The sequence below is a fragment of the Theobroma cacao genome, chromosome 6, assembly GCF_053813885.1.
Source record: "Theobroma cacao isolate CCN51 chromosome 6, ASM5381388v1, whole genome shotgun sequence".
Lineage (NCBI taxonomy): Eukaryota > Viridiplantae > Streptophyta > Magnoliopsida > Malvales > Malvaceae > Theobroma > Theobroma cacao.
In genome coordinates this window covers 26,644,859-26,662,074 of record NC_142644.1, presented here as the reverse complement: position 1 = coordinate 26,662,074, position 17,216 = coordinate 26,644,859, and the positions used below count along the sequence as shown (strand labels likewise).

General features: G+C 35.3%; 2 protein-coding genes across 2 annotated transcripts; both read right to left on the bottom strand.

Annotated features, from left to right (window-relative positions):
- Window positions 1–858: 858 nt before the first annotated feature.
- Window positions 859–7,534, bottom strand: LOC18596363 (Cyclin family protein). The gene is made up of 7 exons (XM_007024786.3): window positions 7,401–7,534; window positions 5,379–5,705; window positions 4,135–4,216; window positions 3,628–3,762; window positions 2,779–2,954; window positions 2,543–2,694; window positions 859–2,216 (listed from the first exon to the last, which is right to left on the bottom strand). Exons 2-7 carry the CDS (start codon window positions 5,603–5,605, stop codon window positions 1,195–1,197), a joined length of 1,794 nt encoding a protein of 597 aa, XP_007024848.3. The 5' UTR covers window positions 5,606–5,705; window positions 7,401–7,534; the 3' UTR covers window positions 859–1,194.
- Window positions 7,535–10,279: 2,745 nt separating this feature from the next.
- On the bottom strand, window positions 10,280–17,185 carry LOC18596362 (Vacuolar sorting protein 39). The gene is made up of 14 exons (XM_007024782.3): window positions 15,933–17,185; window positions 15,134–15,409; window positions 14,590–14,786; window positions 14,163–14,304; window positions 13,214–13,486; window positions 13,028–13,100; window positions 12,802–12,850; window positions 12,172–12,460; window positions 11,926–11,981; window positions 11,710–11,778; window positions 11,479–11,590; window positions 11,197–11,286; window positions 10,960–11,130; window positions 10,280–10,618 (listed from the first exon to the last, which is right to left on the bottom strand). Exons 1-14 carry the CDS (start codon window positions 17,025–17,027, stop codon window positions 10,526–10,528), a joined length of 2,985 nt encoding a protein of 994 aa, XP_007024844.1. The 5' UTR covers window positions 17,028–17,185; the 3' UTR covers window positions 10,280–10,525.
- Window positions 17,186–17,216: the final 31 nt, after the last annotated feature.

Sequence of the window (17,216 nt, the reverse complement as noted above, 5' to 3'; positions counted from 1 at the left end):
ATGGGAATTGCTATATATGCTCTAGTCCTTGGCATATAAACTGCCCCTGACTTCATTTTTCACTAGAAAAATATGAATTACTTGATTTTTTATTTGATGATCAGTCTATTTCATTTGAAAATTTGAATTCAAATCCCTTCATATAAAAATATTAATTGCTTGATAACATATGTTCTAAATTCTTTTAATTATTTGAAACCTTAATATATTTAATAAATTTTATTATAATCTTTTTTCAATTATTCAAAACTTTATTTTGTTCTATTTGGAATTATTTTTTTTATTAATATCTTATTCATCTAAGAAAAAAAAAATTCTTATTTTTAATTACAAATAATAATAATAATAATAATAATAATACCAATTTCAAAACAAAAAGAATTGGCCCCGTGGCAAGCATTTGAGTCTCAGTTGCAGATTGCTACAGTCCCAATCGGGAATCAATTTTAATATAGCGTAGCAGGTATAGGTGCCTGAATCATTTCTAGTTGTATCCCCAACCAAAGGCAATTTACATCCTATGGATTTGATTGCTACTTTAGATGAACGCCTTCACAAATCACAATTCAATAAAAAGAAAACCAAGTCCAAGTGCAAACAGACCAGTCAGCAAGATAAAGAGCCGTTCCAAAGTTTATGCACAACTACGTGGGTTGATCAACATCATGTACAGGTATATCAGTAGGTAGCAGTCATTCCAGGGAATCAGTGATCCAACCCAAGTTAAACACGATATAACAATTAGCCTGGGCATCTTCGGGAGTTCCAATTGCAACCAAATAACTCATCTTATCTCCGACCAGGAAAACAAAATGGGGAGGCAGGAATGTAAGGTGGGGGACCAAGTACGAAGAGATATAATAGAAATTGTCTACGCTCAATTTTTTTTTTTGTTTATATATGAACTAAATAAATTAACTGCCTCTTTTACTTTCTCTTGATGCCCCTGCCATTGTGGCCACTGATGTATCCTCATTCTAACATTCTGTTACAGCCAAGATATGCGCCATACTAGGCAATCAAAATCAAACTAATTTAAGTACATTTCAGCAATGTTTCAGTTCCCAAGGATCATTCTGACCATTTATGTGACCAAAGTTCAAATATCAATAGCAACGGTCAGACATTAGTGTCCCTAAGCTCATATGATAGATCATGCACGCCCACTCTCCCGTACGGTACCGTGTTACTGCCTCACAAATGATTCTCGTGTGCATGCCTTCTATGCTCTTTATCTGCATAACTACTCCGACCCATCTTTTGCCCATCTTCTATGCTGTCATGGTTGTAACTTGACATATACTCATGCCGCTTCTTCCCTTCCAACTGTCTGTCCGGTGGGCTTCCACCTTTTCTCTTTCGGCTGTTCACCATGGGAGAAGCATCATCCAGCATTTCTCCTTCTTCAGCAGCCTCTGCTTCAAATCCCCTAGATGACTGCCCCTTTGTAACAAAGTGGTTCCCTTCTCCCATTTCCCCATGGTCCTTTCCATGATCCAGATTCTCATTCCTAGACCAGGTCTGCCTACGTTCTCGCTTGATTTTCTCATCTTCAACAGCCAATTCAACCCCATCCTCTAGCTCCCTCTCAATGAGATCATCTTCATCCATTACATCCTTTTTCTTCATTGTTTCCCCACGAGACTTCCTCCTTTTCTCAAGTGCAGCCTTCAGCTTATCTTTGTCAATTTTAATAGCTTCTTTGGGGGACTGGCCGACGGGGCCTTCCCTCATGTCCAAGTTCCGCCCAACCACACTGCTAGCCTTACGTGATGCTCCATCATCTCTCCACTCACCTGTTTCTGCAATTTCATTTCTTCCACCAGTTCTTTCATGGTCTTCTCCCCCAGTTCGCTCCATTCCAGACCTAGATTTATTTGAAACTTCCCTCAAGTTCTCCTTCTGGGGCAATTGCTCAGGATGCTGATTATCCTTTGTTTCCATATCCATCTTGTGATCAGTAATAACACTGCCCATCTCCCCACTCCCATTATCATTACTTTGATTTTGTGCAGTTCTTGATGGCACCCCATGATTGTCTGCAGATGAGTGGTCAGCAGCTGACCGTGATGATATTTGTTTGTCCTCACTTCCAGAAGGATGTTTTGCTGGGGCTCGATGAGATGTTCCACCACCAGCACTTCCTTCTACTTCACTACCCTGAGATGGGGGTACTCTGTTTTGCTCATAAAGTTCCAGCATTTGATTGCTAACCTCTGCAAGATAAAAGAACACCAGTGACTAAGTAAAATAGCCAACTAAAGCCACATGAAAAAAGACACAAAAGGACATCAAAGCTATCAGAGTAAAATCCAGGGCATTTCACTCAACATGGCAATAAGCAGACTGCCCACCAAAACCAAAGGAATTACATCAAACAGATAATTATAATCCTGTATTTGGTCAGTCAATTTTAAGAGAAGCAACATTTGACAAATGCTATAAGCAAGCAACCACAAGCAATATCAGTGTCAGGAAGCCATTTAACTGTCCAATCGTATCCACAAAATCTTTATTACAAAGCAATGAAGAGGACACCTACCCTCCAACTGGCGTGGGGTGACATCAAATTCTTGCCACCAGACTTTCTCACCATCCGATGGAAGCTTCACTTTGAGGAACTTGGCAGCAAGGAAAATGGCACCTGCTGCTATATGATGGGGCTTAAATTGCAGGCAGAGCGACGTCCTCAGCCTGCAAGCCGCTTTGCAGTGTGTCAAAAGAGAACAGAAGGAAGAGATCATATTAAAAACTTGAAGAAACACCGCTTACACATACCCATCATTAACAAAATTCCATGCAACTTGAGCAAGAGCATTCTGTGCAACCTTGAATTTCTTTATTGCTTCAACAAGAGGCTTATATGGGTGATGAACATTGAGGTCAAAACCCAAAGTGGCAAGTACAAGCCTCTCCCCAAGTAAAATTAGCTCCTTTTGTTGCTCATACACTTCCTGCAACACATATATACACTAATGAGTAACAATAATAACTAAAATTATGCAAATAAAAATTTAAAAATAACAATAATAACTAAGTAATAAGAAATGTTATATTTTAAAAATAATTTAAAAAAAAAAAGTGAGGTAGCAGGGAGATATTTTACCAAGGACACAGCTGTTGGAGGAAAAAAGTGGATTCTGAGCAAGAATTTTGAGTTCAAGAGGGACAGAAGAATAAATTCTGACAGAAGGAAAGCAAACACGCCAAAATACTGACAAGTTATGTCTCTGCCAAGTATTTTACACACATTGGCAATATTTCACCCAATAATCAACAGATTGAACAATTGTTATGTGAGAACTAATATCTCAAAGGTAAAATCCTCACACTGAACCATACATGGGATTTTAGCTTGTTCACTTTTATAAGAAGAAAATATAACTAGTGGGGTCAGTCTTATATGCCCGAGGAATACGAAAAGGAGTGAAAAAGATAAATAAATAAACAGGGGAGCAAAGGAAATGAGAAAGACTGCACAAATGGAATGGCAAGTGAGAGTTAGGTTAGAAATAAATAGCAAATGTCAGGGAGCAAGAGATATGACATGGAGGAAAAGCGGCAACTCAAGCATCAGAAAGTGGAATACAAATAAACTGGCAAAAACACCATTAATTAAAAGAACACCTTCTGTTTGATCCTCTGGGCTGCAGCAGGATCCTTTTTGTGTATTATCTCATAGGAAACAAGAATAACATCCTTTAATGGGCGAGGCGTCTCTTCAACCTTCCCAGCAAGGAACATGCACACAGTAGCAATGGTCTGTTGAGCAAACAAATGAAGTTAAGCACAAGAAGATACAAATGTTTTCCACTCAACGCTCTTTCTTACAAGAAAATTCTCCATCAGAAATACAATCGTAAGTAAAGTTAACAAAAGAAATTACGTTTACAGCTTCTATCATAACACTTTTCACAGTTTCACCCCTCAATCAATCTAGCAGGTATACCAACACTATGTCATCAAAAACAAAATGCAAAATGGATAAAACTTCATAATGAAATGGATTCAAAATATAGAGAATGCTTGGATTTCTAAAAGGAAATGTTTAGAGTAAACAGATTTACCTTAAATAAAGAAGGCCAACCAAATTTTAACAACAAATTCACCAGAAAAATGAGAATAACAACTCACCCTTCTATCATTCTTTGCATGTGATTGTCGAATGAAGAACCGGTGACAAAAAATTATTGCTGTGGCTATTGTTACTTGGGGCCTGTATCAGGTAAGAAATTCAGTTAAGTTCATTCAATCTGAGCCAATAAATATCCACGTGTTTATCAATACATGTAATATCAGAAGTGGAGATCTTTGTGAGAACACAACATAGTAATATTAGACAACTAAATGTCAAAACAACTCCTTTCACCCATGAGATTATTAACAGTAAAAGAACAAAAATAATTACATCAGTATGCTCTCAGGGTTCGATCAACTGTTGATAGATTAGACCTATTCAGACATGAAATGCCCTGCTCAACTAACAACCATTTTTGTTTATGAGAACACCTTTTCCAGAAATATAAAGCCAAAACCAGACAAAGAATGATAGATATTCACAAACACACACCACACATACATGCACGTGCACAAACAACACGTTCACACGTTTATGAGCATGAGTAGCTCTTGCTAGCGATAAAGCACGTGAATACAAAGAAGGCAAAGAATGGCAGACTGACAGACAGACACACACATGTGCCGATCTGCACAAACAAGACCACCTCCTGCATCAGTCTGCTTCCAAACAACTATTTGTCAAGATTATTTCACTGCAGCAGGCAATAGAAATCCAAAGATAGCTTCTCAAAAGGCATCCTCTCTAAACCAGGCAATGTTGCCTAAAATGATATAGTAGCTATGACAGAAGAATGCCAGATATGTATATTTTTAAAAGCATAAAGCTATCATATAGATCATTTCTTTCTGTTGCAAAACTGTGATAAAGAGATTTCAAGTTCCACTTTCCATGCAGATAGCAGCACTGAAACAATTATAGGCATTACAGTAAATAACATCTCAGTCTTTTGAACATTGAGATATAACCATGTTAAGTACACAATTTTTAAAACTTTCTACCTAAAAGAAATATTAGAATTTACTTCCCTTTCTCATGCTATAAATTTAGTGGAGAAACTCTATACATAAATTGATCATACGTATGACAACAGACATTCACGCACACAGACAGATGATTAAAACATGCACAAAATCACATTAACTTTCTATTTCCCAGTTATAAATGATGCTCATCATGATCAGAATGGCTAATAATGAACCCAATATAAATAACATATTAAAGTTCAACAGCAGAAATCAGCCCATTTGTTGCATCCAACCAGAAAAATACTGCATCAGAATTTATACAATGAACTTACACTTTAAGCCTCATGCCCAAATCCTGTAAAAATGTACAGTAGGACTTGCGTAAGTACGTCTCTTTCTTCAAGTCAATACCATCCCTTCTTGATGGGGAATTTTCTTCTATTTCTTTTCTTGAAAAATACCAACGACCTACTTCCTCCTGCTTTTCTTGAGAATTTCTAGAAGGCCCGCTCTCAGATGTTGAATGATGTGAGGAATCCCCAGGTAACATCCCCGCCATATATATATATCTCCCAACAATAAGATACCGCAGACAAAAAACAACTCCCTATAGAAGGAGCAAGACTTTATTTCTTCATACCCAGCCTTTTAGTATTATTCTGATCAGAAATATAACACAATGTGAGAGATCATGTTGACATGCAGAACTTAAAATGTCACGTGTACGAAACACCTAAGCAAACATTCAACATATGGTTTAGTTCGGATCAATATGGAATTATTACCCCATGCCCATTCCATATTTTCTCCCTGGTTGATAATAGTGGGTATACACCTAAGCAAACATTCAACAATGCCTTAATTCCAGTTGATGACCAATTAAAAGACATGCTAAACCACAGAACTTGTTAGCAAAAAAGCCAGGACATCCTAATGAAAAACTGCAACAAATCTACTATGACAATGAAAACTCAGATGTTCAGCATTACCTAACTACATATCTTACATTTTTTTTTGAAGATCTTAACATTTTAAATTTCAACCTGATTACCATACAACCAACAGAAACATCCCATTGCAAAGAAATAGAGATAAAACTTTTTTCCTGACAGATTGAAACTCTCTAGTGGTAAGGGTGGGGCGTGTTAGGGTACAGATCCTCATGTCATGGTGCTCTGTCTTGCACCGAAAACTAAATCTCCCATAAAGGTTCTAGAGGGTACAGATCCTCATGCCATGGTGCTCTGTCTTGTACCAAAAACTAAATCTGCCATAAAGGTTCTAGAGATGGTCAAGGTCAACTGGTTTTTTGACATCAAAATTACTGTAAAAGCAACTTTAATGACTTCATCATCTTTCTAATCAATTTCTCTTTAATGGTATCCCAACCTTTCCTACAACATACTAAATAAAAACCACAAAAAAAACCTTTCAACAATAAGGTAGCAACATGAAGTTAATTGGAAACAGGACGTAGTCAAATGCAATCATAAGTACATATTTTCCTTTGACACACCCGAAAAAAAGAAATCTATCATTAATCACTATCAACAATGAACAACACAAGAAATGATGAATTACCAATACAGAGAAATTGTAGATTAAAAAATGAAATTTATTGGCCTTTTAATAATGACTATATTACACCCATTGGTTCAGAATAGTATAAGCCCATCACAAGAATAAATGCTAGTATCAGATAATTATCCATAAGCAATCAACAAAGATTTATTAAAGCAATTAAAAACACTAGTATAAACTTTGAAGATAATAAGGAAAAGGAAGGGAATACTGTTATCAGCACTAAAAGAAATTTATTAAAAGTAGCATGTTAAATTACTATGGAAAAATAAAGATTAACAAAAGAGACAAAAAAAAAATTCATCGAATACATAAAATAAAGGGAAAATCGTCTGAAACACAATGAAAATGAGATTTTTTTAATCGCAAAATAAAGGGAATATCTATAACTGATCTTTAAGTTTACAATTTTCGCGCTTAAAACATAGTATTTATCATTTACAGTGAAAATTTAAAAAAGAAAAAGAAAGAGGAAAAGAGAAAGCCGTACTCCAAAAACCTAGGTCACAAAGAGCCCATTCGAACGAGGACCGAATTCGAGGATTGCGATTTTAAAATCCGTCAAATTCGGCTATCGAAAGCTTGGAGCGTAAAATTCTTCGAAATTTAGATCCGGAACCTTCTATCTATCAAATAAACTCAAAAATTCATCGATTCTTTTCGGTTCTCATTTTCTATTTCACTCTAAGATAACGAGAAGACGAAAATGAAGAAGCAAAGTATAAAATCTAATAAATTTAAAGAAGATAAAGAAAGAAGAAAATGAAAATTACCTGGACGCGGAGCAGAGGCGGAGGCGGAAGCAGGCTCTACGCTGCTCTCTCACTGCTCGCTTCTTTCTCCTTTCTTTTCTTTTCTTTTCTTTTTTTTTTTTTCCTCTTTTTTCTGTGTGTGGAAATACGAAGCACAAGTACGCAAAGAAATTTCGCGTCTATTTATATATTAAAATGATTTTACGAATTTACATAACTAACCCTCTTCTTTCGTAATATAGAAAGTGCCCCTGACATAAATGACGACTTGCAGTTTACTCCTCGTATTAATAATGCAAATATACAATTTTTTTTTGTCTAGTTGATCTAAGCAGGGGCGGTCCAATAAGTTCAATGGCCTAAACTAAAATATTTAAATGAAATTTTTTTTATTGAAATTATAAAAAATTATTAAAATTTTATTCTTCTAACTTTTTAAGATACAAAATTTTTAATTAAACTTTTATAATCAAGTTCTTAATTATATTAAAGTTTCAATTTTTTTTTTTTAAGCTTTGAATAACCAGATTCATATTTTTGATTTGACATGAGGTACAAAAATATTTAATTATTAGAATTATCTTATATTTTTTAAATAGCTAATATAAAATCAACAATCAAAATTTCTAATTCAAATAAATCAACTATCACATAAAATAAAAATAATATAACAATATAATATAAACTCTAAATTAAAGTAAAAAATCTATAAAGATTAGAACAATAGTACCTAATTGTTGAATACTTATTACAAATCGCAAATGAAGCTCACAGCTTTATGAAGATAATAAAATAACAGATTTCTTGTGTATTATTTTGAGAAAAATTGAAGTTAAAGGAAGAAAGAGTAAATGAGAAAGGAATATTTCAAAAAGTAGATATTATATATTGAAAAAAAATAATTTATTTTATATATAGAAAAAAAATAGTTGTTGAAAATCATTAAATGCGTTAATTGAAAATAAGAGAAATAAGTGAGAAAAAAAACTATTGAAGATGATTAAATACATATAACTGTTAGTTTATTGGAAATAAGAGAATATAGTTAAGAATTAATAGCATTCTATAAATAATAAAATAATAAAAAATTGATATTAATTTTTGACATATAATTAAAAAAGTAAAATAATAAAAAAATTTATTAATTATTAATTATTTTTTATATATTTTAAATTTTATATTTTTTAATCTAATTAATTATATTATAATCATTATAAAATTATAAATCTTTCTTAAAAATGAGGCCTCCTCAAATTGGGGACCTAAAGCCTTTGCTTGGGTGGCTTCACCCAAGGGCCGACCCTGGATCTAAGTATAATCTTGTGATCATATTTATTCATTCTCCTACACCACCTGTTTATGCTTCTCCTTCTCATATCATATCTTAATCTTTTGTTTATTTTAATCTTATAAACCTTAAATCTAATTTTTGATATCATATGGTATACACGTTGAAAATAATAATGACAATAAGATTCATAATTCAACCATGAGACAAAATGTGTATTTAATAAAATAAAAAGGATAGCAATGAGGTGCGATGCGTAGGATTTCTCTCATTTGATGAAATGAGTTGATGCTACTTTAAAAAAAATTTATTAAGTTGAAAGTATATGAATAAAATTTTCTAATGTATATTTTGTATTTTATATTAACATAATTCTTAATTTAATAATTAGTAAAAATAAGTTAAAAGTATTAACATATTATTTTATATTAACAAATAATTAATAAAAAAGATTATGTATAGTAATTTGAAATACACTTGAACTTTTCAAAGTTAAAAATTGTGAAATTATTTGTTATGAGAATTTTATTCTCATGCGTTAATTTTATTTTTTAAAAAAATAAAAAATTTATTTTAAAAATAATATTTATACATTTTACACATAGGAGTAGAAGACAAAAGGAAAAGAAAAGAAAAAGTATAACTACTACGCGCAAAGACATTTTGGTAGCTCAACTATAACATGAATGGTAAAAAAGAAAATAAAAAACAAAATTGATGGTAACATTGGAAAAAAAAAAAAGAAAGTCTAGCGCCATTAGAACCACTAGACCCCTTGCCTCATGGTGCAATTGGGAACTCCACCAAGCCTATGGGTGGGTTGGAATGACTAGTGAGCCAATTCTGATTGCAAAATGATAAGTGCATCCAAGAGTTGTCACTATTTTAATGCATAGCTCCAATGTTACTACCATAGTCTTGGTCGGTTAATAAATTTTCTCAATTGAATTAATTAAATATATTCTAAAAATTAATTGAATTTTTTTAGATTATGAGTTTTAATACACTCACGTTCAATTTTCTTAGTTTCATTTGAATAGGTTTATTGAACACATTAAAATTACTTAAAAAATGGATAAAAGTGAATCCAAAGCTATCTAATATATCATCATTCTCTCTACTTTATGTTTCTTCTGATAATTTTTAACTTTATGTTCCTTAATAATTTTTTAGGGATTTTATTTTATTTTTTTCTTTCTATTTAGTTTATATATGTGGATTCATAGTTAAAAGCAAGAAGCACGTATAAATGAGATGAAAAAGAAATAAGTTGGATGAGTATTTTATAGAAAAAATTAAAATATAAAAAGCAAAGACGAGAGGTGTCTTAGCATCCATCACCACTGACAGTGGGCTACTGGGCTCCATTGGTTTGCATAATGAAATAAAGCCAGCCCACCAGAGAAGTCTCTCACTAATATCTTGACATTGGTCAGAAACAAAAAACCAAGTTTGATTTTAACACAAAACTACTTACCCCAATTTTTATTTTTTTTATTATTCTCTTAATGGCGGCAAGAAAATATAACGAGGAAGACTAGAGTTTCATTTTATTAATATATAAAAAAAAATGATGAAGCGATGCTATAAAACAGGTGCGAGGCGTAAAAAGTGATAAGGCCTATAAAAATAGGTGTCGTCATTTTAATGTTAACCCGAAACAGCAAAGGCAATAATGAGGTCAGACAAGGGGCTAGGGTAAACCCCCACCCCAAGGAGTGTCAATGTTCCGGTTTTACTGTAGTATATACAGAATTTTGTCTGTTAAAATGCTAGCCATGGAGTTCTACCATTACTGAATCAAGGAAATACAGCCCCATGGCATTAAAAAAAAAAAAGACTTTTATCTTCCTGTGGCTTAGCGGCTAACCAGCCAACCAGGCTTGAATAAGACATCTTCCTTGAAATCACGGCCGGTGACAGAAGTTGAGTCGCCTTGGCGACGGAAACACTGCAGATAAAGCAGATGCAGTTCTCAAACAAATAGTAATACAAAGAGATATATAAATGCAACCTGATGTTTAACTTGAACAACCAAAACAGGTCGCATCATTATGTAACAATCTTTCACACCCAAACCTTGTTTAGCTAGGTTTGCATTTGATTGAGCAGATAGGAGGGAAAACTAAAACCACTGGGGTTTCAAATGATCCGTGTAAAGATTTAAAGAAATAAAAAAGTCATTTATTCCTCCCACCCCATGGGCAGCTTCATATAGAAACAACACACTACCCCATTTTTTATCAAACTTCGGAAAGACAAAGGAAAGATATAATGTTAGTCACCACCTACCTTGTAACAGACAACTGTATCATCTGGATACATGGCAAAAAGCTTGGTTCCAAGGCGTGCATGACAAGAATCACAGAGGCTCTCATCATTAATCTGCACAAGCCGTGATCTCTCTTCCAATCTTGCAAGCCTTGCATCCATGTGTACAGCACGGGATAGATAATGCACAACCTGGGAAAAATAAAGATCAAGATGCAGCTCAAATTATATGGAGGACAAGACAAAAAGCTATCTTACTTGTCCTTGACGGTGATGATGAAGTCGAGCCCTCAACATTCTCAATATTGTATCTGATGCAAGCTGAAGAGGCATGTCAGGGGACAGTGTCTGCAAAATTAACAGTCAGATTTACCAAATAAAAATTTGAAATAAACAAGGCCATATGAAAGAAGAAACAATGGACTCAACAATTCCAGCATAAGTAACTAGTATGGTCAGGCCACATAATAACTTAACAGCATATTTGCACACATCCCTGCATGGAATCATGCATGCAGGAGAAAGAGAGAGAGGTTTGACCTCTAATACTTGCAAAGGGTCCAGTGACTCTCCATGATTATGAAGAAGGCGAACAGCAGCCTTAAACATTGGCTCTTTACCGTCTTGTGGATCTAAATACATATCCAGTAACCTGATATGATCACGTGACAAACAGATTAAATAAAACAAAAAAAATAAAGGTCACTTGCATAAGTAGAGAAAGAAAGGAAAGAAATTACAAGAAAAAAGAAAGAAAGCAAATAAACTAACTGCATATATGCATCTGGTCGGCCAATCTCAGCACAATACTGTTCTGCTGCTTCACTATCCTCCAGTTTCCTGACAGGCCATTGTACGTTAATGACAAGAACACAACAATTCTAATTTTTTTGGTCGTCTGCAATCTTCATGACTAAAGATTATATTACAAATTGCCTAATGCAACTAACATCCTAATTAACATTCTGTAACTTATTTGAATCTTACAGGGCCAGGATTCGGAGCACCAATGTCTCTTGTCCCAATTTTCTGTATAGAATAGCCTAACAAATCAAAACATTATATTAAATTAGCAAATGCTAAATGCAACAACTATTCATATAAAAAATTTAAAAATAGTAGTTTATAAAAAAATAAACAGTCATTCTAGGAGTCTAGTAGAGTATATCATTAAAATTTAACTAAACATAGTCAGCTGAACAGTTCAAGAGAAAAGGCAAAGCTCTCCCCGACCTTTTCCAACCATAACTCTGATGTTTCTACCAAAAAAAGGACCTCTTCTGGATCATACAAATCTGAAGACTGTAAGAATATCTGCAATCGCTCACGCACAGGACTTTGAAAGATCGACTCCCTTTGAGTATCAATGATTTTCACTTGCTCTTGCCTTTCAGTATCATGGCTTTGGGACCTGATATCTGAATCAAAGGTTTCAATAGCTGCCTTGGCAAGTGAAATAGCATAGAATGTATGGAACCGAGTGTCATCACAGTCTTGATCTTCAATTAACCACTGGAGGTACCTGCATGAATAAGGAAGCTCAATGCAAAATCAATGCAGTGAAGGTCACATCTAATGCTAATAAGATGGAAAACTTGCATATTAAAAAATTAAAGAGCTTACATGAAAAAGGAGAATACTATGCCCAAACAAAACAATTGTGTTTATTAGTATGAATGTAGGATAGAAAGGTAAAATGATGATAAAACTTGAAATATTTCAAGACAAGCTGAATAAGTAGGAGTTGCCAAACCCCATGTATAATGTAACTAAAATGGTGAGAGAAGATCCTAGAAGCAAAAAGTGCAACCATTAATTATAACACTTTGAAAGTACAATCCATAAATTGAGATATGCACATACCGTTGGAGAATCTCAACCTTTTTTGGATCAATTGCTGCAATCACTTCATCTGCAGCAAGAAACTAATTAATATATTGTGCATCATCCAGAAACAAACTTTACAGCTAAAACACTTAGTGTCACTGCACAATAACATAAATATTGTGTATGTCGATCCCAAAATGTACTTGACCATGTACCAGAACCATAATCAATAGACCAATTATTGGCTTAAAATGAGGCCCACCTGGTGAAAACTGATTGGTTCTTTTTTCTGATGTCAAAACTCGAACCGCAAGGACCGGGTTTATGTCTGCTATCTGATAAGCAATTTCCAAGTTCCATAATTAACCATTAAGTTCAAGGAGCACAACACCTTCAATTTCAAGATATTATGAAAATAAAATCTTGCATAAGAAATACTACTACACACCCATGAAAGATGCTGCAGAACCAAATCTTGATCAGATGAATCCTCAAGAATCTTTGATGCCTCAGTTGCAGCAGTCTCCCTACCAGATACTACACATGCACTGCCATCATGTACACCATTTTCCACAGCAGGGTCCTTCCAGAGACCAGATGAATAATTTCTTGCCAAGATGCGCCAAATAGCAAGAGCCTTTGAGCTCATCCCTTTACTAGCATATAGGAAGGCAAGTGTCCGCAAATGCCCAGAGCCATCTAATAAAGTTTCTAACTCCTCCTGCACTGCCCATGCAAGTTGTACAGTCATCCTTCAAGCAACCTCCTGACAACGGTCTCTCTGTTTTCCAATGCATTGGAATACTAAGATTCCACATTTTATCAACATTTTTTTTGCACATAGTGCATTGCTCTAGACCTAGAGCCATAATTAGAACTTGACTACAGCTAACCAAGAACCAAAAGTATTCAACCCAAAAGAACTGGAATGGTTCCAATCTCCCATACCAGTTACTGCTTCCATCCCAGCTTAAGAAATACATACTTAATTCATGTGACAGGGTAATACTTATCTCTTGGTGTCTTTTGTTTACAAAACTAGCATTAAATTGATGAACCAAGCGCAAAAAGATGTTCAACTTGACAGCAGATTTTTCATTTATTTGAACCGAAAATCCGTCATTTTTTGTTTTGACAAGGAAAAAAAATTTTCTTGGACCACTAAAATTCTAATCTTAAAGCGAAAATCATGCCCAATTAATCTTTTTTACTATATATTCAAATAAGCTTAACAAAATGCTGTGTTTGTTAAATTTTCTTTTTTTTTTTCCCTTAAGTGAAATAGATGAGTAAGACCAACCATGCTCTATATACCAAGTGTTGAGTAATTAAAATACAACACAGTATTAACTTAGGAATTTAAAAATAAAATAAGCAAAGAAAAAGGAAGCACATACCACAATACAACAATTTTCAGAAGATGCCAGCTTCTCCATATCATCAACACAATTTAGGGCTCTATATAGATACATTAAAAGTGTATCAACCCCCTCCTTCACTGACAAAGTCAAATCTTTCTGATGAGAAACCTCTAGATACCTGTAGCACGGAACAATGACAAAGAACAATGTTTAAGGACATTTTCAGCCACAAGCCCTTGCTGAAAAAGAATACTAAAAGAGGAACAACAAAATGATTACATTTATATCAAAATTGGAAGTCAATCATTCCATAACCCCCCCTCCCAACATACACACACACACACAGTCCCAATCGCTTCACCTGGCAAGAGAGAGAGAGAGAGAGAGAGAGAGAGAGAGAGCTGAAAAAAATGAAATAACTATGATAAGTAAAGCACGAAAACATACTAAACTGGAAGCGCACCTGATCATGTTTTTAATTGCAGACTCCAGCAATTCAGCCCTGGTTGGTGGATTCGATAGAAATCGTTTGTCAACCACAGTTTCTACACCTGCTTTTCTGAGAAAAATAGCTCTTTGTATAGCCAACAACCCATTATCTACAACATCTTCAAGAGGTACAGGAGGAGGATGTAAACCCCAATACCGGTTTCGAGGAACCTGAAAAGTCAATGAAACTGCTATGACAAAAAACCTTTAAAAACTTGCATAAGGAGCCAAGGAGTTCAACATGTTTCATGCAAAGCAAAGATCCAAAGAGAATGATCATTCAGCAATTCAAATCATATTAAACAATGCAAGAGAGTAGCTTCTTTGTTCATTGACCAGCTATACTAGTAATCTGAGTAAATAATTAGTTTTAGTGGGACACTAAATAGCTCATATTTAGTTTACAATGGTGACAAGGTGTAGCACATAATGATCAACATATTATCCCCTAAAATCATATGAACTACTGCAGAATGTACAAGTCAAACTGTCAAAAAATGCAAATATAAAAGACATACCAGTAAAGACCAGCGATTGGGGTCTCGCATTATAAACGGAAATACTTCAGAAGGCTGCATTGTCTCTGACTGCAAAAAGTGATCCACTGCTTCCTCAAAGTGCAAGTCGAAAAGCAAAAGGAAACCCACTTGAGCATGAAAGAGGGAAAGCATTTCCTTAGACATTTCACCTTCACACTCAAGCTCCTCCACCAAGGAGATGGCTTCCTTGAAATTCTTTTTTCTCAACAGATCTTTTATTTGTTCTTCAGATGGCACCTTCCGATAGCAAATGACCTGGAAATATTTAGCATTAAACAGGATGATGTATGAAAAACTCTATTATACTTAACAAGCATAAAAATGTGTATGGATTGCCACCGGGGTCATGAAACCTAAACCTAGCCTGGAAAAGCAGCCTAAGCCACAAACATACTCACAATTCGCTCAACAGTCAGCTCAGACCAAAGAAGTTAATTCTCTACAAAGGGACAACTTATGCAGCATAGTAAATTTGATGCACCTAGCTTCTAATTACCAATATTAATATATCCACAATATTTCTTGAACCTTGAAATGCAAACCATCAGACATCACGTTGCCAATAGCCTTTTTCAAGCAATATCCCAACATTTCCTAGAGTATACGTAAATATGTACTCACATAAATCAATCTCAAGATCCAAACATCACATCTAATAGAAAGTGCAAATGTAGGAGTAGGATTTTATTAATCATATGCACATTTGAAGCAATGTGATAATTTAAGATTACTTAAACAGTAGCAAACTAGCATAATTTCACTACCATGGTTCACATACCTTTGTGGGAGTAGCAACAGCAACAACTTCCCCACTCCTGTTTTCCTCATCTGCGACAATACACTGCCCAACTCCTTCAACACCAAAAGTAACCGTTTGAATGCAATTACCTGATTTCTTATGATACAGCTCCATCTTCCCATCCCTCACAACCACAGCATACGATGACAACTCCCCAACTGAATCCGGACCACCCTTACGAAACACCAAGCTCCCTCCGACTGGCTGCCCAAGTGCATCGACAACCACCCCTACATTATCCACTAACAACAACACCTTCCACTCTCTCCACAAAAGCTTCAACAACGGCGGCCTAGATAAATCGGGTAATGAAAAAATCACACCACTTTGCCCCGTAACACACGAAAACAAACTATATCCATTAATCGTGCCAACAATTACGGAATCATCAAGCCATACCATAGACTTTACTCCATCAAAACATTGAATTTCTCTTAGAATCACAAAAGAAGCATTTAAAAAACTACTGCCTAAAACAAGCTCTATTAACATCAATTTCCTACCAATAACAAGGGCAAACACAGAACTACCTTCTCGGCTCTGCTCTAATACACTTGTTTTCACTCCATTTGCCCTAACTCCTCCAAATTTATCCAAAATCCGTTGCCCTTTTGATAAATTCGATGTATTATCGGTTAAATCGGTGCTTTGAGAATGGGTTCCTCGGAATCTCCGAGCAATTACTGCAACTCCTTTTAAACCACCTAATTTTTTAACGGGTTGGATCAAGAGCGAATCCGTTAAAAACAAGAAGCCATCGGATAATACTAAAACGACGCCGATCTCGGCGAGCACGAATATTGATTCCACGGGAGAGTCAGAAAGGGGAACGGTGCGGAGAAGGGAAACGTTTCGGGAAAGGGAAGAGGGAGAAACGGCTTCGATCGGAGGTGGATTTGGGGTTGGGACAGGGTTAGGGTTAGGATTTAGGGAGAGTAAAAGGAGGTAGCCGTTCTGGGTGCCGAGGTAGAGGGTGGACTGCGAAAGAGAGAGGGAGCGGATAGAAAGGTTGGGGGTTGGGAGGTCGAAGTGAGCCAAGGGCTCCACGGCGGTGCGAGACTTGGGCTTGGCCATGGGTTAGGGGATAGCGAAAGAGAACGCCATTGAATTTGGGTCGGAAAAGTTTTGAAAAGGAGAGAAGACTCAAAGAGTAAACAGTTTTTCAGACTAACTACCAGTAAAACGACAACTGAAGACCCTTTGGTTTGCACCCGGGCGCGCGTCGGTGTCCCTTCGCTTTGCTTACTTCTCAAGTCCGTTTAT